This window comes from Rhineura floridana, chromosome 7 (genome assembly GCF_030035675.1).
Source record: "Rhineura floridana isolate rRhiFlo1 chromosome 7, rRhiFlo1.hap2, whole genome shotgun sequence".
NCBI classification, from domain to species: domain Eukaryota; kingdom Metazoa; phylum Chordata; class Lepidosauria; order Squamata; family Rhineuridae; genus Rhineura; species Rhineura floridana.
Genome location: NC_084486.1, coordinates 99204665 through 99229862, shown reverse-complemented (window position 1 = coordinate 99229862; position 25198 = coordinate 99204665). Strand labels below are relative to the sequence as shown.

General features: G+C 42.9%; 1 protein-coding gene across 1 annotated transcript in view; it reads left to right on the top strand.

Moving 5' to 3' along the window:
- The window catches only part of GPC1 (glypican 1), a 294033-nt gene that overhangs the window by 133401 nt on the left and 135434 nt on the right, over positions 1 to 25198 (top strand). Inside the window, exon 2 of the mRNA XM_061636696.1 lies at positions 15785 to 15943. Within this exon, the coding sequence (XP_061492680.1) occupies positions 15785 to 15943 (159 nt within the window). The remainder of the gene's footprint in view (positions 1 to 15784; positions 15944 to 25198) is intronic.

The following is a 25198-nucleotide window of genomic DNA, read 5'->3' as shown; positions in this document are numbered from 1 at the left end:
ACTTACTAGCTTGTAGACATTTAGCAAATAGAAACTTCAGACTTTCAAACTGTGCTTCAGCTGTGGACAGAGCTATGGATAATTATGTCTGGATGCTGCAAGCACTCATTTTGGCTTGGCAAGATGCACTGCTAAATGTGAATGCAAGCCAGAGCTTTCTAGAGTAATAGAGGAGGAACAGACTGAGAAGTTAAGCTTTCTGGTCTATGTAAAAAGTATGCATTGAGGAATACACATGTCAGATGGGAAAGTAACTTTTCAGGCCTGCTGAGTTCCTTAGCACAAAGAGGACATTATACTTTCTGCTCTCATGCATAATCTAGGAAAATATGCTATGTAAAGCCACAAAATGGACAAGAGTTCCTAGGATCATTCCTTGATAATCCACAGTTATTTCCAGAAGCCTAGGGGCAGACCATCAAAACAATATTTCTTTTCTCCCCCCCCCCCACTATTCAGTTTGTTCTGCAAAGGGAAAGGGTCATATGTTTTGCAAATTGAAAGGTCCCGCTTCAGTCCTCAGTGTCTCCACGTAGAGCTGGGAAAGACTTCTATTTGAAACCCTCAAGATACACAACAATGAGTGTTGCCAGCATTGAGCTAGAGGGACCAATGGTCTGACTTGGTATAAGGCAGCTTCGTATGTTCCTAAATGTGTGGCACATGGACAATTACAAGGATTCTGGTAGCCTTTTCTGTCTTGATCAACAATGAAACCTAAGCAATGTAAAAGCATTCTTTGATTCTTGGATGGGTTTGGACAGAAGTCTCCAAAGAGACTTGAGGAAGTCTGTAAGTGAACACTTAACTGGTACTGGTACCGGTACCAGTAACTCTGTGGCCAATAGAAGGAATGCTGTATCAGAGAAAATTGTAGTTGGGAGCACCATAAGAGGTGAATGAATTAATTGTTTCATATTTTGATTGTTAAAAAGGCTTGGAAAGTTCCTGAAATCTTACATTGTCATGAAACCCATCACTATACAAAACAGTACTGTAGCACCTATTTGAGTATACTGGAGAGCCACCCAAAAATTGGATAAATATGTGTGCTGTTTCTTTATTTCTTTTTTATAGATATTTTATGTAAAATGACATTTCATCCCTTTATGCCAGGGGCTCCCAAACTATGATCCATGAACATAGCCCACTAGTGGTCTGTGAGCTTCATTCAGGTGGTCAATGGTGTGTCTATGAAGAATGCTTACAACAGGAATTCTATGGAATTCACATTGTAATACAATCAGATACAATATAAGTAATAAAAGAAGCAATATAGATATAATCAAACATATCTAGCTCCATGTTTTACAATTGTACGATTCTACAATAGGCAGAAAAATCATTAAGAGGTCTGCTAAGACCCTCAGCAATTTTTAAGCGGTCGGGGGGGCGGAGTTGTGGAACTTATACCATAACAAAATATTTTTCCACTTGCACAACAGTTTTTTTAAGCCATATATTATCCATAGTCTTTCCAAAATTAGATAAAAACACCCTTTCTTTTTTTAGATGTAAAAAATTCATTATTTTCTGCCCTTGATTTAATATGGGCAGTAATTTTGCCATGATGGCCATATACCAAAGTTTACATATCTAGCCCTTAATTACCAGAATATTCATATTCTTCCATAATTTGACTAAATAAATCTTTTCTGCCACCAGCATAAGCTATATCAAATTATGGGGTTCATTCTTAACATTCTGCAGGATGCATTCCCGTATTAGAATGCCAATGCCCTTCTACATCCTTCCAATGTGGTCCTCCTGTATCTGTCTCCCACATCCTTTTTCACCTCCATGGGACTGAATACCATCTAGATTTTACTTTAAAACTGGTTTTCTCTTAAAGCCAAACAAATAAAAAAGATCTGTTTAATTTTCCAAATATATTTGTATAATTGTTCATTAACTTCTCCAGTTTCCATATTCCACTGCTTCGTATATTAAAGTCTGTCTTGGCCCGGAAACATCAACATTCTGTACGGCTTTCCTGACAAAGGGACCAATTAAAAAGGAGAGACAGTGATTTGAGCTCATACAAAGTTTGGGTTTAACCAAAATTCACATAATACTCACTTGGAAGAAGTGAGGCACGCAAACTGAGAATTCTCTCAGGCTGCCCTCGTCCGTCTTGGGTTCTCCATGAACAGTGAGCATGGCAGCACTTTTGGGGTGGTAGGTCTTCTGCCATTCTTGGAACTCCCGACAATTCCCAACCTGTCCACTCAGCCTTGATAGGCATCACATGCCTCCTGTGGGAGTTAAAGTGATTCTGAATTGCAAAAACAAAACATCTGAAAGCACCCAGCAGTGTTTGGGCAACAGAAGATTAATTGATTCTTATTTTTAAAAAATATGAAATGTATTTAAGGCAAACTAGATACATCACCAATAAAAATCAGAAATCTTGCTTGCACCAGAACCTTTCTTGCCAAGTTTCATGGGAAGCTATTTTTGCAGCTGAGCTATAAATTTCTATAAAAAAAACACCAATGTCCTTAAGTGGAAACCCTGACTAACTCTGTAACTACATGGTATTATGAAGGGAGACACTGTAATTATTCCCTACATGATTTTACCAAGACCTGATCATGCTACAACTTGTGCGTTGTTTTTTCTGTTTGATGATTTGGAGAGCATGTTTTATGTGGTCTGCTTCTCTTTGTTCATGTGACTTCTGGCACACATATTTCAGTAAGTATTTATCTAACAGGAGTAGCACAAACAGCTATGATTAACCACAAAATGATTGTGCAACTGTTTGTCAAAGTTATATTTAGGATCCCACAGAAGCCCAGCACTAATTTTAAAAACTACCAATACTGGCAAAATTTCCTGGTCATATGTTGATGCTTTTCCATACAGAACAGCTAGATCCTTCTCTGTGTTAAGATTCAGCACATTTTCATTATGGTTGGAAACGCCTGTTTCTTAAAATAACTTCTTTTCTGACTGGAATGTAATTTTGAGTTTTGAATATTCTACACCAGTTTGTAACAGAGCAGGAGCCAATACAGAAGAATTGGCCTATGCCAATATTTTGCTTGATCTTTCTATAGTTTATATTCACTAATAGGCAAAAAACCTTGTGGTTTAAGAAGGTACCTATAGCCAACAGATATTTCTATCAAACTTTAAAAAGCAGGGTAACTGGGCAGCTATAGTGAATGCACCAGGGAAGCAGGAGACCTGACCTCCTCTCTGAGATATTGTACTGCCTACACGTTTGTCAAAATACAAACACAATTTGGGTTGGTCTTTCACAGTCCAATCCACTTCCTGTGTAGCTTAGAAGAATTTGGTAACATGTGCCTCTGAGCATATGGTGAGTGGTGGCAACACCTGCTGGAGTGGACAGGGGAGGAAGAAGAAGGAAGAGAGGGAGGAGGAAGGGAGAGAAGGAGGGGGGAAGGCAGGTCTGATCATTTGCTTGCTTATTGAGTTCAATGGGATATACTCCTGTGCAATCACGGCTAGGATAGGTAAAACTGACCATGGGGAGGAGTAGGGGGAGGGGAGAGGAGAGAGAAGGAAGAAGGGGGAGAGAGGAGCAGAAGGAGTGGGAGGAGGGAGGAGGAGATTGGGAGGGCTGGAGGAGGGGTGAAGGAAGGGGGAGGGAAGGGGCAAAAGGGAGGTGATGGGAGTGAGGAGGAGGGGAGGGCAGGTTTGATCATTTGTGTACTTATTGAGTTCCATGGGATTTACTCCCAAGTAATCATGCTTGTTTCCCCAACTGAAAAAAACAAACAGAACCCAATGCTCCTCTGAAGTCCAACTCAGCTAGTAACTAGCCTGACTTAATGCTAGCTGCCCTTAGACTTCTGTGCTGCCAATTTCTCTTTTTCCAAACATGCCCTCTGACTGCCCAGAGGATGGGGTGGAGGCACAAGATGGGACCTGCTACAGTTTTTTGCTCTGAAAAGGAGGAAAACTAGCGGCAGGAATGGCTGGGGATTTCAGACGGCTGGAAAGGAATAATTTAGGATGAGCTACATATTGCAAAGGGAAACAGCCATAGCTCAGCAGCAGAGCACGTGCTTTGCAGGCAGAAAGCCTCGGGTTCAATCCCTGGCATCTCCAGGCAGGGCTGGGAATGTCTCTCCTCTGAAACCCTGGAGAGATCCAGGCAGTCAGTGTTGACAGTACTGAGCTAGATGGACCAAATGGTCTGACTTCAGTATAAAGCAGCTTCCTATGTAAAAATTGCAGAGATCTCTCCAAAAACAGCTTGGAGGACCAAGCTCATTTGGAATTGAGAAAAGGGAGCAGTAGAAAAGCGCAATTTTTACACAGCTTTGAGATGGGGAAATGAATATTTTAGACTCAGCTGTTCCTGTTTTGCAGCCCAGAATCACAGTGGCCAACCAAATGCTTATGGGAAGCCCACAAACAGGCCCAAGGACAACTGCACTCTACCTACTTGTGATTTCCAGGAACTAGTATTCAGCGGAATACTGCCTCCAAATCTTGAGGTAGAACATAGCCATTGCAGCTAGTAGCCATAGATAGCCTTATTCTCCAAGGATTTTCTAATCCTGTTTTAAAGCTCTCCACTACATTGTACATATAGTGAAAATAAGGTAGACATTGTAAGAAGTTTGTTTTCTTTTAAGGTTGAGTGTATGATCTGTATATTATTTACTGTTGTTTTACACCTGCAAGCCCTATCCTTTTAGTCTTTCTTTCAATAAAGTAAGCCCCTTTTTAGGAATCAAATGAAAGTGTGGTATGCTTTTCTCTCCCTCAGTGCCTTATCCTCAACATAGCCTACTGCATTTACATTTATAAAGTTTAAGGGTGTTCCAGGCCTAGCCAGGGGAATGTGGCAAAACAGTGAGTGGTGGCAGTAACCCTACCAGAAATTGGCTATATTTTATTTTATTTGTCAACATTAGAGAGCCTCCTAGATCATAGGAAGGTATTACAGCAGCCCAGCTTGGCAATAAGAAAATTTGTTGATTAGTAGCTGATAGGGATCACTGCCTAGGAGTTTTAAGATATGCTGGAGTAAATCAGTATGAGCCATGTATTGAAAATTATTATTGTTGTTATTGTTATTAATACTACTACTAATATTATTATTATTAAATTTTATTTATACCCTGCCTTTCGGCCAAAGGCCCTCAAGGAGGATAACAAAGAAAAATCAACGCAGGTATAAAAATACAATAAAAACACAATAAAAGCAATATGATTTACAAAAATTAAATTAAATAACAAATAACATTATCATTATCGGCACCGCCAAGAAAGAGGAGGTGGTGTTAGCGGGGGGGGGGCTCCCAAGAGGCAGAAGGGCGACAGGCATTTGTTACAGCAAAGCTGTTTGCTGTTCAGTGTTGTCTTCCTCTCCATGTCCTTGGGCTTGCTCAGCTGCTGCTCCCTGGGCTTCTGCTGCTGGTGATGGTTTATGTTGGGGGGCGGCTGTGGGGGCTTGGGCTCAGGGACCTGGGGCCTTGCCTGGAGCAGGAGGAGGAGAAGGATGTGGCGGCGGCGGCAGCAGCTGTTGTTGAGCAAGAGGCCCCGCGCAAGAGGCCCCATGCCAGGCTGTTGTTGGGCAGGAGGCACCGGGCTGTTGTTGAGCAGGAGGCCCCCACGTCGGGAGGCCCCGCACGCTGTTGTTGAGCAGGGGGCCCCACACCGAGAAGCAGCGGCGAGGACCTGGGCCTTGCCTGGAGCAGGGGGAGGAGGAGGATGCGGCGGTGGTGGCTGTTGTTGAGCAGGAGGCCCTGTGCCAGGAAGCAGTGGTGAGGAGCGCTCTTTCTCACCCCCACATGCCAGCATGACGGTGAGCGCGTTCCTCTCTTGCAGGGTGGGGTGGAAGGACTGCCAGTTGGCGCTTTCCACGTTGTTGTTGTTGAGGTTTTGCAGCGGCAACGGCAGCGGGTACATGTCAGAGAGCTCATCTGACTCTAAACCAGTCTCTCGTTGTATTCACTGTTGTTGTTGCTTTCAGTCCGCAAAAGATGCATGGCTAGTTATGTCTTCCTCAGTTACATTGTGTTTCCTCTGAATACTAGCTGCTGGGGATAAACAAACAACGAGGAGGAGGCAGGGCTTTGCTTATAAACGTTCACGAAATACCTTGTGAAATCAGTTTGGCATGGCACTTCCCAACTTGCACCATGGAACCACATGCAGTGAAATGGCTAGTGAATGGCTGAAGATGAGATGGCTAGTGAATGGCTGAAGATGTCTTTTGATGCATAAAAGTCAGATGAATTAATAGCCAAGAAGTCTTTAGAGCTTTGCAAGTTTCATGAATCATATTTGTGTCTGGTTCTGACTACCTATTTCTTATGTGTCAAGCATTTGGGGAGTATTTAGCTTGTCTATGTTCTGATGTTTCCTGCATGTGATGCAGTTATGACGTTATGCTGCATTTACTGTTGCATTATGTTTTTAAAATATATTAAAGATGTTTCTGTATCATTATTTCTTCCACTTCCAAGATCTGATAAATTTGAAAGTGGTATGCAAACAACAAATAAATGTAAGTCTTCATCTTTGTAATGTTAAGTTTTTATCATGATGATAATGCTTTACAGGAGTTGGATGAGCAGGGCTTGGAATCTGTCAGAGTTGCAACTTTTTATCCTAGTTAGATCTCTTAGCTGAAGCAACTACTCCTCATAGTAAGAGCTTCTATTCCTTGCTCAGTAGATTGTGACAATTGTTGATTTACAGTGCATATGAGTTAGATGTAGCCCAAGGGATCCATAGTTTTGATCGCCAGCTGCACATTTCTCAGTCCCTTGCCCCACAGTTGCATTAGGCCTTGTGGTGTTCAGAGGACTTTTGAAAATCAGTGTGATATCAGACACAAGACCCTTCTCTCCCTTAGGGTAGAGGCAGAGTCACTGGTGAGCATATACTTGCCTGGATACTAAGGCTAGTCAAAGCTCAAGGATTTCTGTTGTAGTCCTAGTGATACAGATGATGTAATAACTCCCTGTATATCATTCCGTTTGCCAAGTAATCCTGGCATCCCAGGATAAGAGTAATAAAGACTCTCAAACCCTTTTCCTGCATGCATTTTCTAAATAGGGCAATGTTTGTTAACGTTGACAAAGTGGACTTTTCTTTTTCTTTGCATGTTTGAGGGGAGGTAAAAACATCATTTTCTAGTAGTTTTAGTTTAGTTTTCTTTTTTTTACTTCAAAGCTGAATACAGCACTTCTCGAAGGAATGTATTCATTGTGTGTTTGTTTGTGGATACATGCTGTTGCTGTACTGCGTTGCTTGTCACTTGCTACACATGCCTTGATGTGACTATGCAAGCAGCAGGATATGCCAGGGCTGACAGTTCTGTTTCCGTATCAATGTCATCAGGTGCCTTTCACTAATGTTTACCTGGAGTTAAGTGCACACAGAAGGATGATATCTCAGCCCTATACTAATGAAAGAAGTGAGTGGGATAGCTCCAGAAGCCCTTGGCAGGCAGATCAAAATATTTGATGTCAGACCTTGATCTGTGAGTTGAAATATGATGCTTTCTTCTTGTTCCTGCTCTCTCCCACCCAGCCCTAGCCCCAGCTCCAATTCATTGTGTGAATTATAGGTGCATTGGTGGCTTGGGTGTTGGACTTTATCCAACTATAAACAGCCAAAGTAATGATCAGCTGGGCTTTTAAAAGCATTCATTAATCTGGCCTGACCATTTTTTCCCTGTGGCCTTTATTGTAGATAGCAAATCGCTTCCTTCTGAGTATGTCCATTGAAAACCAATAAGGCTGCTGTCTGGTAAGTTTCCTATTCAAGCAGCGTCTCAAAAAGTGATCCCTAAAAGCCTAACACACAAACACAGGGGAGCCACAAAGTTGCTGTGAATTGAAAGTTGCAATTTGATACCCCGATATAAACCAAGGGTGGCTAAACTGTGGCCCTGCCAGCAAGTCCAGTGATCAAGAATGATGGAACTTGGTAGTCCCAACAACATCTGGAGGGCATCAGGTCCCCCCCATCTTAAACTACAGCAGAGCAACTGGGTATGTATTGCTGCAATTGAAATGCTCTTTGAAAATGCTAGAATTTGAAAACTGCCTTCCTCCCCAAGATGCAGCACATTCACTCTCTTATTTTTAGTGTGACTGATACAGTTTCCAGAGTAACTGGTACAGTCTTGCTTCAGCCTTTGTTCACTCCAGTGAGCCACATATCTCTAAATGCTCTTGACAGTTGGAGTTGGGGGGGGTGGGGAGAGAAGATGAAACTCTAACTGAAGTTGGCTGAAATGTGGGGTACAGCTTTGGGTGGCTGCCCACGTTGTTCTCTGGGGGATTTTCTGCCTTGCAGCAGCGCCTGTTTGGTATGGTTTCGTGGTTGTAGGGCAGCTTTGGGAATAAGAGTACTGCTCTAAGGTTACCTTTAAGACATAGCTTAGATTTTTGCATAAAATTGTGTTCAGACTGTTTAGGAAATAATGGCTCTTTTTGGAATACCATATGTCAGATCATCTACTTCTGAAGAGGAAAATGAGGCCCTGTTACTGAGGATCCCCTTTGCTATAAATGGAAAGTTGGACGGTCTTTTTCTGTCTGAATTCCAGCCCCAAATGCAAACCAAATGAACACAATATTATTTAGGCAGAAGAACCCTATAGCTAAAAGAGCAATCTTCCCCCTGCCCCCACTCCCAGTACCTCTGAACCTTTCTCCTGAATCCTTTCGTTTTATGCTTCTCAGAATATTTCATTGCCGTCAGCATAGCTGTTTTGCTTAGTCAGCTGTGGCCTCAGAGATGGAAATAGTTGCCCTGCCCAAGGATCATTGACTGTTAATCGTTGTGAAATCCTGGCGACAATCCCAGTGTGAAAGTCGCTACTAGTCTGAGTGATTGCATGCTTCCAACCGTTGAAGGAAGATGCCCCTCCCCATCCCCTCGTTGTCCCTATTTGGGTGCTATTTCAGTAAAGGAGAAATGAGAAACAAAGCAGGAAGCAAACCCAAGAGTGCGGTTAATATTTTCTTGGCCAGGCACGAAATGACAGAGAATACCACCATTGTGGGGTCAGATCAAAAACGAAAAGATGTCTTTGAAAACAATTTCCCCCTTGCATCGTGGAATAAATTTGAACTGCAAAGAGCAAATATGAAAATGTTGCTCTACTATTGAGTTGAAATGCTGTGATATCAAATGTCATAGATACGCCCTTCAATAAGTAGAATAAATTTTGGATTTTATAAAAGAGTTGATGCTGTTATTCAGGCTATTTGAAAATATAGATTTGTAGATTGATTGCTAAACCAGTGACTAATATGAACTAGCTTTTGTTGGTGGGTGTGCTTTGCTTGTTCTTTATTACCATCATATGTTATGTAATATAATGGGGACTGCCTTCAAGTTGATCCCGACTTATGGCGACCCTGGTTAAGGTGTTGGACTACGACTATGGTTCGAATCCCCACACAGCCATGAAACTCACTGGGTGACCTTGGGCCAGTCACTGCCTCTCAGCCTCATAAAAACCCTATTCATAGGGTCGCCATAAGTCAGAATCGACTTGAAGGCAGTACATTTACATTTTTATGAATAGGGTGTTCATGGTAAGCGGTATTCAGAGGGGGTTTACCATTGCCTCCCTCTGAGGCTAGTCCTCCCCAGCTAGCTCGAGTAGTAGTCTGGATAGCTGGGGTGATAACCCCCCTGGGTTGAAAATGCTGCTTATGAATGCCAGGTCGGTGAATGGTAAAACAACAGCCATTCAGGATCTGATACTGGATGAGCACGCCGACCTGGCTTGTATTACAGAGACCTGGTTGGATGAAGATGGGGGGGTTAATCTCTTTCAGCTTTGCCCACCAGGTTTCTCTGTACAGCAGCAGGCAAGACCTGGGAGGCGGGGAGGTGGAGTTGCAGTGGTCTATCGTAATACCATTCCCCTGACCAGGTGCCCTATCCCACAGTCTTCAGGGTTCGAGTGTGTGTATCTGAAGTTGGGCGGCAGGGACAGAATAGGGATTCTGTTGGTGTACCGCCCACCCTGCTGCTCAACAGTCTCCCTTCCTGAGCTAGCCGGGGTGGTCTCGGGGTTGGTGTTGGAATCACCTAGGTTCGTTGTACTGGGGGACTTCAACAACCATGCCGAGACCGCTCTGGCGGGAGTGGCTCAGGATTTCATGGCCTCCATGACAACCATGGGTCTGTCCCAAGTAATATCTGGTTCCACTCATGCTGCTGGCCACACTCTGGACCTTGTGTTCTGTGCTGGATGGGATGATGGTGATCTTGGTGTGGAGGAACTCTCTGTAGTTCCGTTGTCATGGACAGATCACTACCTGGTTGGGTTTAGACTCACTGGGACTCAAAACCTCTGCAGGGGTGGGGGACCAATTAGGATGGTCCACCCCAGGAGGCTGATGGATCCAGATGGTTTCCTGAGAGCTCTTGGGGTTTTTCCTGTCACCTTGGCAGGCGATTCTGTTGAAGCTCTGGCTGACCTCTGGAATGGGGAAATGGCCAGGGCGGTGGACATGATCGCTCCGGAGCGTCCCCTCTCACGGAATGGAGCCAAACCAGCTCCCTGGTTTACCAGGGAGCTGATGGTGATGAAACAAATGAGACGGAGACTAGAGCGACGTTGGCGGAAGACTCAGAGCGAGTCTGACCGAACACGGGCTAGAGCCTATCTGAAGGCCTACTCCATGGCAGTGTGGGCAGCAAAGAAATTATTCTTTTCAGCCACCATTGTGTCTGCGGGGAGCCGACCAGCAGAGCTGTTTCGAGTGGTCAGGGGTCTCCTACATTCTGGCCCCCGAGAGGGTAATATAGACCACTCATCAGCCCGCTGTCACGAATTTGCACGGCACTTTGCAGACAAAATCGTTCAGATTCGTTCCGACTTGGATGCTGTAGTTGATACAGGCTCAGTGGATGTAACTTTGGCTCCTGCTTGTCCAATAATAATGGATTCTTTTCAGCTTGTACAACCTGAGGATGTGGACAGGATCCTTGGGGAGGTGAGGCCCACCACATGTCTGTTAGACCCTTGCCCTTCCTGGCTTATTAAAAGTGCCAGAGGGGGCCTAGCCGAGTGGGTGAAGGAAGTGGCCAATGCCTCCCTACAACAAGGCAGAATTCCAATGTGCCTAAAGGAGGCAGTTGTAAGGCCTTTGTTGAAAAAGCCCTCCCTGGACCCCTCTATTCTGGATAATTATCAACCAGTGTCTAATATCCCATTCCTGGGCAAGGTAATAGAGCGTGTGGTGGCCTCCCAACTACAGGGATTCCTGGATGAAACGGATTATCTAGATCCATTTCAGTCTGGTTTCAGACCTGGTTATGGGACGGAGATGGCTTTGGTCGCCTTGGTAGATGACCTACGCAGAGAACTGGACAGGGGGAGTGTGTCCCTGTTGGTTCTGTTGGACCTCTCAGCGGCTTTCGATACTATCGACCATGGTATCCTTCTGGGTCGCCTTACCGGGATGGGACTTTGGCTCCGTTCCTTCCTGGAGGGTCGAACCCAGAAGGTGGTGCTGGGGGATTCCTGTTCGACTCCTTGGCCGTTGGCCTGTGGGGTCCCTCAGGGTTCAGTTCTGTCCCCCATGCTATTTAATATCTACATGAAACCGCTGGGAGAGGTTGTCCGGAGATTTGGGGTTCGGTGCCACCAGTATGCAGATGACACCCAACTCTACTTCTCCTTTCCACCTAATTCCAAGGAAACTGTCTCAGTTCTAAACCAGTGTCTGACAGCAGTGGTGGACTGGATGAGGGTGAACAAGCTGAAGCTTAATCCAGACAAGACAGAGGTACTCCTAGTCAGTCGAAAGGCGGATCAGGGAATAGGGGTTCAGCCTGTGCTGGATGGGATTACACTCCCCCTGAAGACGCAGGTTCGCAGTTTGGGTGTACTCCTGGACTCAGCCTTAAACCTGGAGGCCCAGGTTTCTGCGGTGGCCAGGAATGCTTTTGCACAGTTAAGATTAGTGCGCCAACTGCGCCCGTTCCTGGAGTCGTCTGATCTGGCTATGGTGACACATGCCTTAGTTACATCCCGCTCAGACTACTGTAACACGCTCTACATGGGGCTGCCTTTGAAGACTGTTCGGAAACTTCAGCTGGTGCAACGAGCTGCAGCCAGAATGTTAGCTGGGGCTGGTTACAGGGACCATACAACTCCCCTGCTGCAACAGCTCCACTGGCTGCCAGTCTGTTTCCGGACACAATTCAAAGTGCTGGTTATGACCTATAAAGCCCTATACGGCTTAGGTCCAGGCTGTATGTCAGACCGTATCTCCCTATATGAACCTGCCCGGGCCCTGAGATCTTCAGGAGAGACCCTTCTCACGATCCCAACACCTTCACAAGTGCGACTGGTGGGGACATGAGATAGGGCCTTTTCGGTGGCTGCCCCTAGGCTCTGGAACTCCCTCCCTAGGGAGGCAAGAATGGCCTCCTCTGTGCAGTCTTTCCGCCGACAGCTAAAGACTTTTTTCTTCCGGCAGGCCTTTGGAACTGAAGGTTTTAAGGGTAGTGACTGAAGAGGATGCTGTATGTTATTGTTTTACTTGTATGCTCCTAAACTGGGTTGCAGTATTTTAAGAGTAATTGGTTTTAACATCTTAATAGTTTAATCCTGTTTTAATGCTGATTTTATATGTTTATATGTTTTATATTTTTATAGGTTCTTAATGATGTGTACTTGTTTTTATCTGGAAGCCGCCTTGAGTTCCAGTTTGGAAAAAGGGCGGGGTATAAATAAAGATGATAATAATAATAATAATAATAATAATAATAATAATAATAATAGCTCGAGTCTGCTCAGCTTGCCACAGCTGCACAAGCCAGCCCCTTCCTTGCCCACAACTGCCAGCTGGGGGGCAACCGGGCTCCTTGGGACTATGCAGCTTGCCTACGGCTGCACAGGTGGCAGGGCACGTAACCCCTGAGCCACTCACTGTGGCATGATCTTTTGCTGGCCCTTGACACCCAGGATACACAAGCGGGGATTTGAACTCACAGACTCATAGGGTCGCCATAAGTCGGTCCACTTCATTTTTTAAATTTTTTTAGTAAAACTAAAATTATGTTTTTTTCCCAGGCGTACTCAGTCAAATAAGTGGATAATTGATGGGCAACATATAGATCAAGTCAAGCAATTTAAATACTTGGGTATTATGCTTTATTCAACTCTTTCTTGGGCTACTCACAGAAAACATACAGTGCAGGTAGCTCAGAATACTACCAAGGCAGTCTTTCACTTTTTCTATACAAAGGGGGGCCAATATATTCCAGCGGGCATTCAGGTATTTAAGGCTAAAATTTTGCCCCAGTTATTGTATGGTGTTCTGATCTGGATTCAGGGATCTAATCCAGTTGTGGAAAGCGTCCTCTCAAAATTCCTGAGTTCTCTATTCAGATTGCCAAGGTGTGTCACAGCTGTGGGTTTATGACTTGAGGCTGGCCTTATTTCCATTGCTGCATGGTCCCTTGCTTTTAGATACTGGCTCAAGGTTGTTTTCAGCAATCCTTCTTTACGAAATTTAAATCTTCTTTTGAAAGATAACAGTTTCTGGTTTTAATTCTTTATTGTTAAAATGCATTTATTAGGTTTTTCTTTTGATTTTATTCATACACAGAAATTTGGGACTGCTAAATTCATTTTAGATCAAAGAATTAAGAATACTGATTTTCAGTTTTCTCTATCAAATGCATGTAAAATATGGTCCCCTATTCATCTTATTCTGAGTTTTCAGTTTCTCAAATACTCTTAATTATTTGGAGAATCTGTCTATTCCTAAGTATCTCCATGTATTTTCTAGAGCCAGGTTTAACTCTTCTGCTCTCTTCTGCTCTCTTGGAAGGGTGGTACCAAGGTGCCCCTTATGCAGATCGGCTGTGTCCCTGTGGAGATGAAGTTGAATCATTGGATCATGGTTTTTTTGTATGTAACTTTTATAGGGAGGATCATAATAGACAACTCGACCCTATTACTATGGACTATCTCCCTGAGGAAGTACGCCTGGCGCCGACTCTGCTTTCCTTCCGGCGCCAGGTCAAAACCTTCCTATTCTCTGAAGCATTTTAAGTTACATTGATCTAATTTTAATAATGTTTATTGTATTGTTGATTGTATTTTAATATTATTTTGTTATTCATTGTATTTTTATACTATTTTATGTTCACCGCCCAGAGAGCTATCGCTAGTCGGGCGGTATATAAATTTAATAAATAAATAAAATAAATAAATAAATATTATGAGGAACTTTCCTGGTAGGTCTGTGGACTGGTTTCTGAAATATTTCCTGGCTGATTCTAACAAGTCCACAACAGAGACAGTGGCCAAGTTCCTCTTTACTTTGAAGGAGTTGCAAGAGGATTCTTTTTTCTTAACTGTTATTTCTATGTTATACTTTTATATTTCTGTATTTTAACTGTTTTGACGTTTTATTGATTATTTTATTTGAACAGGTCTGTGACCATATATCAATAAAGAAGAAGTTGATCTTTAAACATCATGACCTGTGGCCCTCCAGAAGTTGTTAGACTCCAGCTTCCATCAATCCCACCCAGCGTGGCCTGTGGTCAGGGATGATGGGAGTTGGAATCCAACAACACCTGGAAGGCCACAGGTTCTCCATCCCTGGTACAGTTTAATAACTAAACTCACTTGGTTGTTAATGTCATCTAGGTAGAATTCCCCTAGTATTCACTGAAGGATGGTGTGGATTATAATTGTGTAAATAGCTTCTCCTACTTCCTCCCATTGCAGAGATGAATCTAGAATCTGAGGACAATATGCACCATTACTGTTTTTTGTTTTGGGGGTGGAGGGAGAGAAAGAGTTTATGGTTCTCCTCTGGTTGCCTGCTGTTCTCAAATGGGAGTACTGGCAGAGGTTCAGTGCTGTTTCTATCAGGCAGAAGCAGGAAAGAACCAACAGGCGGGCCAAGCAATGAGTCTTGCAGCCTGGTGTTTGTGCTGTAGATTAGAGAAAAGATTCTAGACGGGGTAAACTATTACTGTGTTGCTGCCAAATATTGAATGCTTATCTATCCAGCCAATCTGAAATATCACTGACAATGTTTTCTCCAGTGCTACAGTTTACACCGTGATTTACAGACCAACACAAATTCATCACTTTTGAGAAAAACAGCCCTAAGGCCCCCAGCACTGAACAGTATATGCTTGGAGGCATATGGATGGCTTCCAATGGCAACCTCACCATTTGCAGGGCTGCTTAGAACTGGGTTTTGAAACCGATAATGCAAGGCATGGTTTTCAGTAAATGCTTGTAGCCATTTTGTAACAGCACTGGCAGGATTGTGGCAATCACAATCGAATTACGTTATGCGTGTTGACTCTTATAATTGGGTTACTTTAGCACATGGTTAGACAAGATACATTTTTCAATGCTTTTATCTTATTTAAGTGAATTTCTGTCAGCAAGTGAAAGAGGAGGGATCTGAGGTGTGTTTGCAGATGTACAGCTCTGGTTTCTGATTTTCTATAAGATTGCTCTGATAGGAGTGAATTCACAGCCCTTGAGACCTGGGGCACTTCCAGAATGGGAGTGCGTTGTGCGATGGGTGCTCCTCATGCATACACATTTTTTATCAAAATGCTGGCCCGTATCCCCCCTCCCCTTTTAATCCAGATTTACCCTTTCCAGGAACAATCTGATAAATTTTAAAAATCCTGTTGACAACAATCTCTCTCTCTCTCTCTCTCTCTCTCTCTCTCCCTCTCCCTCTCTCTCCCTCTCCCCCTCCCCCTCTCCCACTCCTCTCTCTCTCTCTCTGCAAGTGCCTTACATTTGTCTGTCTTTTGTTTTCAGGGGAACATTTGAGGATTTGCCCACAAGGCTATACTTGCTGTACTAGTGAGATGGAGGAAAACTTTGCCAACAAGAGTCGGAATGAATTTGAAGGCATGTTGAAGGAAGCCACACGCTCTGTGCAAATAATCTTAACAGCCCAGTACAAGAACTTTGATGGTAAGTAATGCAAAGCATGTACAGCCTGGCCCAATTTGGGAAACTAGTTGTCCTTGCTTGTGGCTTTGTACCCATTGCTTGCTCCTCTCTCCCCTCTCCTCCTCCCCAGCCACTGGGAGGAGGACTTTGCCAGAGTTTAGCTTCACTTGTAAGGAATCTCAGCAAAGTATTTTATTCACATTGGATATCCTGATTCAAAGTCTGGCTGGTTTAACTGTTTTGACGTTGGCTTAATATGAAATGACCAGAATTTGTTCAGAACCAGGATCCCTGATTCAAAGATAATGCTAAAAAAATAAAAGTGAAATTGAGCTCGGACAAACTCCTCCCATCTGCACAAGGAGAGGGCAAAGTATGTGAGCCTGACACTTACCTTGGGCTCATACAGACTCGTCCACATGGTGCTAAAATACAATTTTTTCTTATCTGTTAATGTGTTGTGATTTCACACACATGGGTGCATATGTTAAAATACCATGAAATCTGGAGTACTGGAAAGTGTATCTTTCATTTTTATCTCCTGAAAATGCTAGTTGATTTAATATCTTGGCCTGTGAGCCGACCTTTTGCCTGTATTTATAATGTACGACCCTCAACAAATCCAGTCTCTTGTCCTGAATGTAATTAAAAGCAGAATTTGCCATATAATATGCTGCAGACCAAACAAAAATCTCCCGATAGGGATGTACATTGTTGAATAATTAACTTCCCCCCCCTAAACCAAAGACTTGCTTCTATCTTAAAACTACTGACTGGAGTTGCATGTTTTCTTTATCTGTGTTTTTCTCCAGCAGTTTAGGAATATTCTTTTTATTTCTCTAGGATACATTTTATCTTGGTCCTGAAGCAATGTTTGTGTTCAGTTAAACAAACAAAATACTACATTATCCAACTATAATGTATAAATCACTGCTTCTCTGTGGCAGCCTTAGGCTTGTGAAGATGTTTCCTTTTTCCATCGCATCTTTTTCAGATTGCTTAAATCCTGCTGCAATCAATATTTGGTATATGATTATACCAAAGTTATTCATGGTCTGATCTTTCTGGCACTAATTTATCCAAAGCTTATCTTTTACTTCTTTTTAGGCTTGCTAAATATTTCAGATAAAACCATGATCAGCAAACCAACAAATCATGGCTTCAGGTTAGCTAGCTGTCGAGGCTTGTTAGGGAGCAACAAATTGCAATCCCTGGTTTAGACATAGAGTGGAACCAAGGTTTCCTGACTGTTTATCCTGCTCACTCCAAGGAAGGAGCAAAGGGGAAATGATTGGACAGCATGCTTCAGTGTGCTGATAAACCAGAACATCTGTCTTACAATTATGTGTGAACATGGCCCTGATGTGGCCCTCTTAGGACTGCACTACTTTAAAATGTGGATTATCTGCTTTGTGCTCTGCAATAAAAATCCTATACATCAAGGGAGAAGGATAGGCTAGAAACTTTGTCCTTGACATGATAGCTTGATTCAGTGATTAGAAGAGCTTGGTCAATGCATTAATCCCCAGAAGCCACACATCATGAGCTAAGCCCATACTTCCCCTGTTTTGGGGTATAGCAAGAAAGAACGATAACAGCATCAATAGACATTCCAATGCCGGCCTGAAATATACCACACTAGACACACACACGCACACTGGAATTTCTCCTAAATGTCTGTTTTAGTGATATAGACCTCAAACTAATAGGACTGATCCAAGAAACATTGCTGCCTATTCCATTTTCAGAGCGAAACTAGGTGTCAGTTGACTGGTACCAGGACAGCATCTTCCATTGCACTTGGGGACTAGGGACCTAGGCACCTAGACACAGCTCTCAGAGGAGTCCAGACAGGCCTGTCCAGCTGCCCTGACTGCTAGTCAGTCACGCAGCAGATGCACCAAGAGAGGTCCAGTCACACACATAGGATTTTGAAATCAAATAAGACAGTTCCAAGTGGTTCGACTCTGGCCCATCTGCCATTTTCAACAGGCCACAAGCCCAAATTTGGAACCAGAGGCTAGTTTGTCAAAAAAGCAAGGCATGTCCTGTGCCACACACAGCTGAGTTCTGTTCTCTGATACCTTGTTGCTGTTCAGTGTCTGCTCCGCATGGCACCTGCGTTCTGCCTACTCAAACAAATATAGGAATGTAGTGGTGGCGCCACTGTGTGCCATGTGAGCAAAGCAAAAAAAACACATTTGATGCTTTTTTGGACTATGTGGCCTGAACTGACTCCCTCTCTGCCTGCTTATTTGGTCAGCTACAAACTGTCAAGAGAAGGCAACTAGATGAGACAGATCCTAGGCCATCCACAAGTATGCATTACCGCTGCTGAGGCACGAAGTAAGAGGACAGGAATGATCAGGGGGCTTGGAAGGAATGGCTGGGAGGGTTGCCACTGCTGTCTGGCATCTGCCACCTGAGGCAGTTGTCTTTCTGCACAACATAGGAAACAGACCCTTAGTGTGGTGGCACCTACTCTTTGGAATTCCCTCCCCTTAAATATCAGACAGGTGCCATCTCTGTTATCTTTTCAGTGCCTACTGAAGACCTTCAACTTTCAACAAGCCTTTTAAGTTGAGACCTTATTCCAGTTTGCATCTGTGTTGGAATTGCTTTTTAATATGTTTTTAAATCTTTATATATAGTACCACCACTACTTAGCTTGTGCAAAGGAAGCCCCTCTGAGCATTCCATCCTCAAAGCTCTATAACTGCCACCTTGGTAACAGCATTTGTATGTTGGCAGCTGATGAAGGCGGAAGCTGAAACGTTTTGTTAATACAATAAAAACCTCTGTTTTGTTAATCACAATTACACGTGTGTGTGTGTGTGTGTGTGTGTGTTTAAACCTTTTTTAAAGAGGCTTTAAAAACTTAAAAAAATGTTTTTAAAGTTGTTTTGTTTTAATATATTTTAAAGTCTATTTTTATGATGTTTTAAAGTGTTTTTAGTGTTTTTGTTTGCCGTCCTGAGCTCCTACTGGGAGGAAGGGCGGGATATAAATCAAACAATAAATAAATAAATAAATAATAGTGGGACTGGCCCTACAAACTAGTGAGCTTAATTGTCCCCAAGACTAGGTGTGTGTTTGTTTTTGCGTTAGGTTTTTCATGGCACTCAGTGAGGTTCATTGCAAACTTCTGTCACTGAGATTATGTTATAGTTCTGTAAGTGATGCATTTTAATAGTGATTGTGGCATCTAACTATATAATGATTAAGCTTGTTACTAAATATAAACAGAGTGATTTTGAGTCCATAGTTATATTTAGGGGGAAAAGGAGCACACACATATCCTTTTTTTTCCCCATAAAAATCTTGGGGGGGGGGAATAACTGAATAATTGGATTCAGTAGTCATCTCTGATATGTTCATTTGAGATAGGTAGATGTGGGCTGAACAAGTGGTACACAAAGACAGTAACTGTTTTTTCTGACAGGTAGAGATGGGGGGTATAATTATTTGTGGGTTAAATGTGAGATTGAGTCATGGAGAAGGTTCCCCACAGCTGCCATCTTACCAAGCTTCCCAAATTGCTACAGAGCCTCCAATATCCTGCAAAATACATTTTATTTAAATGCCTTACATCCAAGCTGCAACAGTTAATTTAAATGCCTTACATCCAAAGGTCTCATGGTACAAGTGGAAAGCACTTCTGCTCAGTGCAAAGTGGAGTCTTGGATATTCACTGACTGTGGCTTCTTTAAAGCATTTCTGTAGTACAGGAGCACTATTGCAGTAAAAGCAGCTGATTTAAAAGATAAAAGGCGGGTCTTAGAGAAACGATGTCAAGAATAAAACTGAAAAACTAAATACAATAGAAACTACTATTTCATGCACCTAACCGAGGTGCTACTTGTGGGTGACAGGGGAAGGTTGAGTGCTGTTGACCTGAAGCTTAATGGGGTGAGTCTACCCCTGAGGGATCAGGTCCGTAGCCTCTGGGTTGTTCTTGATTCCAGGCTGTCCATGGAGGCTCAGATTTCGGCAGTGAGCCGGGCAGCTTGGTATCAACTGCACCTCATACGGAGGCTGCAACCCTACCTCCCTGTCCATCAGCTCCCACTGGTAGTACATGCCCTGGTCACCTCTCGATTAGACTACTGCAATGCGCTCTACGTGGGGTTACCCTTGAAAACGGTCCGGAAATTACAACTGGTGCAGAATGCGGCGGCTCGTTTGCTTACAAACAGCCGCCGCCGTGATCACATCACGCCAGTGTTATTTCATCTACACTGGCTTCCAGTTGTTTTCCGGGCCCAATTCAAGGTGTTGGTGTTAACCTTTAAATCCCTACACGGTCTCGGTCCAGTTTACCTGAAGGAGCACCTCCAGTACCACCAATTAAGCCGCCCGACTAGATCAGCCACGCAGGGCCTTCTCTCAGTCCCACCAACAAAAACAGCTAGGTTGGTGGGGACTAGAGAGAGGGCATTTTCAGTGGCGGCCCCCACTCTCTGGAACTCCCTCCCGTTCGATCTTCGCCATGCCCCTTCCCTGGATACATTTCGCCGAGCCTTGAAAACTTGGCTCTTTGGACAGGCCTTTGGGATCTCCAGGGTGGGCTAATTTTTCTGTGATTGTTTTATAATTGTTATTGATTGCCCTACATGGTTTTATACTGCTACATTAGTGTTGACTGCATTGTATTTTATTTTGTATTACATTGTATTTTACTGCATTTTAATGTGTACGTCGCCTAGAGTGGCTTCGGCCAGATAGGCGACACAAAAATTAAATTTATTACTATTATTATTATTATTACTAACAAAAAAAAGTGTTATCTATCTGCTAAATTTATTTATTTATTTATTATTTTATTTATACCACGCACTTCCTTCCAGCAGGAGCCCAGGGCGGCAAACAGAAACACTAATAATAATAATAATAAATTGAATTTCTGTGTTGCCTATCTGGCCAATGGCCACTCTAGGCGACGTACAGCAGTTAAAGCACAATAAGATAAAATACAATAGTACAATAGAAAAACAGTACAGCAGCAGACAATGATATTAAAACAGGGTATTAAAACAAGATAGGAGGCAATTCAATCCAGTAATTAACCCTCCCCGGTTAAAAACACTTTAAAACATCATAAAAAGACCTTGAAATACATTAAAACAAAACAACATTAAAAACATTAAAAAAACCTTTTAAAACATCTTTTAAAAAGGGTTAAAGATATTAAAAGACATCTTAAAAGCAATTCTAACATAGACACAGACTGGGATAGGTCTCAACTTAAAAGGCTTGTTGGAAGAGGAAAATCTTCAAAAGGCACCGAAAAGATAGCAGAGATGGCAGAGGAATGTTAGCATTGTAGTCTGCTCTGGATTCTACAACAGTAGACATGTCCCATAGTTGCTCCCTTTGGATGAAGTTACTTTGCATATTAATTTGCTTCTAACATACATTGCTGTGCTCTGGGAACTGTTGGATGGGCAACATAATCAAATTGTGAGAACACTTGTGGCTGGAAGGAGACCAGTACTGGAAGGTTAGATCTCTGCCGCCAATTCTTCGATGGACTGAGGATCTCACTGCTGTCTGTATATTTGAGCATACAGCCTATCATTGACAAAAGCACCCTGACATCTACTAGGACACTCGGACTGGGTACACTGAACTGTATGCTTGATTCTCCTTGTTTGTTTTGTATTATGCTATAATCTATGCAAACTGATTTGTATTTGTTTTGAAATCCCAAACTAGTATCCCCCTCTCCCCCTTCTCTCTTGCCTCCCTGTTAAGTCTATATTGTTAATATAAAATTCAATAAAAGTATAAATAACAGCAAAAAGAATGAAACTTTGAAACTTGCATGGCTTATGTTCAATCTGTCTGAACCATCAGTTCTTGGTTAAATTTTAAAGTAGTAATTAAGAACCCAAAGCAATTTAACAGCAAATTTATCAACATTTGACAATGCCATTTGACAATGGGCTTAAGTTAGAAAATACATCATGGCATGAATTTGTTTTCTTTAAAAACCGACGTAGTTTGTATCTTTCACTTATTTTCTTGTTGTGCTTTGGTAAATGAACTCAGGAAGGAAACTAGCAAAGAAAAGGAATACAGATGTACTCAGATATAAATGCGATGTTAGTAAAATCAGTGTTAAAGAAATCCTTTGCAAGTATCTTTCTAATAGGAAAAGACTATTTTTATTTATATGCATAGGAGAGTGACAAAACGACTTGCCCTGATGTAGCTAGAATTGTGTTTTATTATTAGGGTTACATTTATATTGCTGTGATTAAAAACTGTGAATTAAGAGCCTTCCATCATGGAAGGACTTATTTGTTCTCTCTCTAAATAGCTTAGATAAACATAGGAAGAGCCTGCTGGATCAGGCTAGTGGCCCATCTAGTTCAGCATCCTGTTCTCACAGTGGCCAGCCAGATGCATGTGGGAAGCCCGCAAGCAGGACCTGAGTACAAGAGCATTCTCCCCTCCTGTGGTTTCCAGCAACTGGTATTCAGAATCTTTGGTTCATCTCTTAAACGTGTAAACAAATTGGAAGGTGGCATTAGATCAGATCCTTGTTATCTCAGGAAAGTTGCTCTTATAAACAAGCCTTATGTTAGTATAGTTGGGTAAAATGATGTGTTGGCTGTTAGTAGCTACCCCTACTATAGCATCTTTAAAATAATATACTGGAACCTGTTTGGTAAGTCCTGTATAGTAGGTGCCATGTTGGCCATGAAGCCTTTGCTTTGTTTTCACGTCTCTCTTTCCTGCTGTGTGGATCATACTATCATAGATAACACCACTGGCATAATCCCACAAAATGTTTCAAATTCCTTGGCACCACCAACAAGATACAGGAGCCAGTATCAGTTTGGGGGCTTTGGGGGAGAATAAGAAAAAAATTAGGGGCCTTTCATAAATCTGATAGCTCCCAAGCAAACATCTCCAGGTGTGCACAGGGCTGTCAGTGGGATCACAGCCTGGTGAGGATTACACAGAGAATGCTATCTATGAATCAGGCCTTCTTCCAATGGCAGATGGTGGCTCCATATCAGTGGGACAATGGAATCTGTTCTGAGTTTTAGTCTGAACTTTCAAGGAGCTGTCCAAGATTCTGAAGCACCTTGGACAGTTTCATGAAAGTCTGGACTAAAACCTAGAGTGGATTCCAGTGCCATGCTGGCATGGAGCCACCAGCCTCCACTGCCTTCCTCGTTGTTGTATTAAATATTGTCCCAAAGGGGTGGCCATACACACAACCCATCAGAATACCAGTAGTTGACAACCACAGGAAAGGAGGGTGCTCTTGCACTCAGTTCCTGCTTGTGGGCTCCCCAACAGCATTTGGTTGCCACTCCGAGAACAGGATGCTGGACTAGATGATCCACTGGTCTGATCCAGCAGGACTTTTCTTACATTCTTATGTTAGTTGGATTTTCTTCTTTGTTTGTCCACAGTTTTGTCTTATTCATATATACTCTCTACTGGCAATCTGAAATATTGAACTTATCTGCAGTAGTGATACTGGGAATTCCTTATGCTTTTAGTACTCTGATTGATTTACATCCCACTTTTTCCCATCGGCTCAGAGCGGCTTACAGCAGTTTCTCTAAATGTTAATAGCTCTGTCCCCAAGAGGCTCTCAATCTAAGGAAATCAAACAGTTTGGAGAGTAAAAGAAGCCAAATGAAATAAAAATGACACTGTAAATATAAAATCTGTTGGGTTTTTTTTTTAAAAAAAGCACATCACAAATAACCAGATCGAGAAGCCGTCTGAAGGGCAATGCTTTCTGCAAGCAGTCGTCTGCTAAAGGCCTATTTGTTAGAGAGCTGAAAGAATGGAAGTGCTGTAGTTCAGTGGCAGAGCATCTGCTGTGCATGCAGAAGGCCCTAGGTTCAGTCCCCGGCATCTTGAGGTAGGCTTGGGAAGACAATCTCTAAAACCCTGAAGGGTCACCTCCAGTCAGTGTAGACAAGACTGAGCTGGCAGCTTTCTATGAGATGCAGTAGAGTGGAGACCAGAGCTCAACCCCAGTAGGTAGATCCTCCCTTCCAAAAGCTGGAATACTTGTCCTCTTCAGCAGCTGCACAGAGTGTTGACTGTTGGAAAAGCCATGACAGAGCAAGATGGGACAGATAGGCAGCTGGACTCAATTCCTCATGCAGTCATGATTGAATCTCTGGAGTTCAACACTTAAAAGCTTAACACTCAACATTCATTTTAGTAGGTTGTGAGAGTCATTTAGAGAACACTTTTGAAAGTAGTCACACTCACAGGAGCATTGAATTTGACCTCAAACTAGGTATGGTTCACAATGATGTCTATTATTAAGGGGAAATGACCACTTTTGTCACCAAAAAAGTGGCAAAGCATCACTATTTTGGTCAGCAAAAAGTGGCAGGTGTGCCCTCTGCTGGTTGTTGGCCAAATGTTACTACTTCAGCTGTGCCATCTGCAATTCTATAGCCATAGAATTCTAACACTTTCAAATTACATTTTGCCATGTATTTACTTAGACGTAAATTATTTCGGTTGAACTTGCTGCCTTGAAAGCATCCATAGGATTGTAACCCTGACTGTGGTTTGTCTGTCTTATATAGATAAGGCTTTGTGTACGTACCTTTGCTTAACCACCTGCAAATAAGCAGATATTTCTGAACATCTTAATATTTGCAATGTATCCTTCAATAAAACATTGTGATAGTTTGGTTTTGCTCCAAAACATTAATAGAACTAGTTAATATGGCCTGTGCACAGAAAGGTAAAAAATGTCTGAGACAAACACAGAAAGCTATGTACTAATGTTAACAGTTTGTTCTGATTGCTCTTAATGTTTCAAACATTTTGAATGTAACCCATGGGACTAAAGCTGCAATCCTAACCCCCAATCCTTAGTGCTGGAGAGACTTAGGATGTAAGAGATGTACCTGTCCACTGACCACCAGTGGTCTCTGCTGGGGAAGGAATCCACTCCCTCAGAGACCCCCGCTGTGGCTGCAGGAAGTGTGGCAGATGCATGACTCCCATCAGATGCTATGCTAGCCAACACATGGTATGGTGGGGGCAGAGCAGTCCAGTCATGGATGTGCTGGATCCACAGCTGTTCTACTTGGGAGGGGGGGTCAGTTGAGCCATGGAGGTGGCATAGCAAAAAAAAAGGTACACAGACTGCCATCCACACCTTCTGCCTTGGCTGGTGTGAGTTGGCAGGGCTTCAGAAGCAGCAGGTGATCCTCTCCTGCTCCTGGCCAGGGTTTAGGATTGCTCTTCCCACCTGTGGTTATCCCAGTGATATCCCTA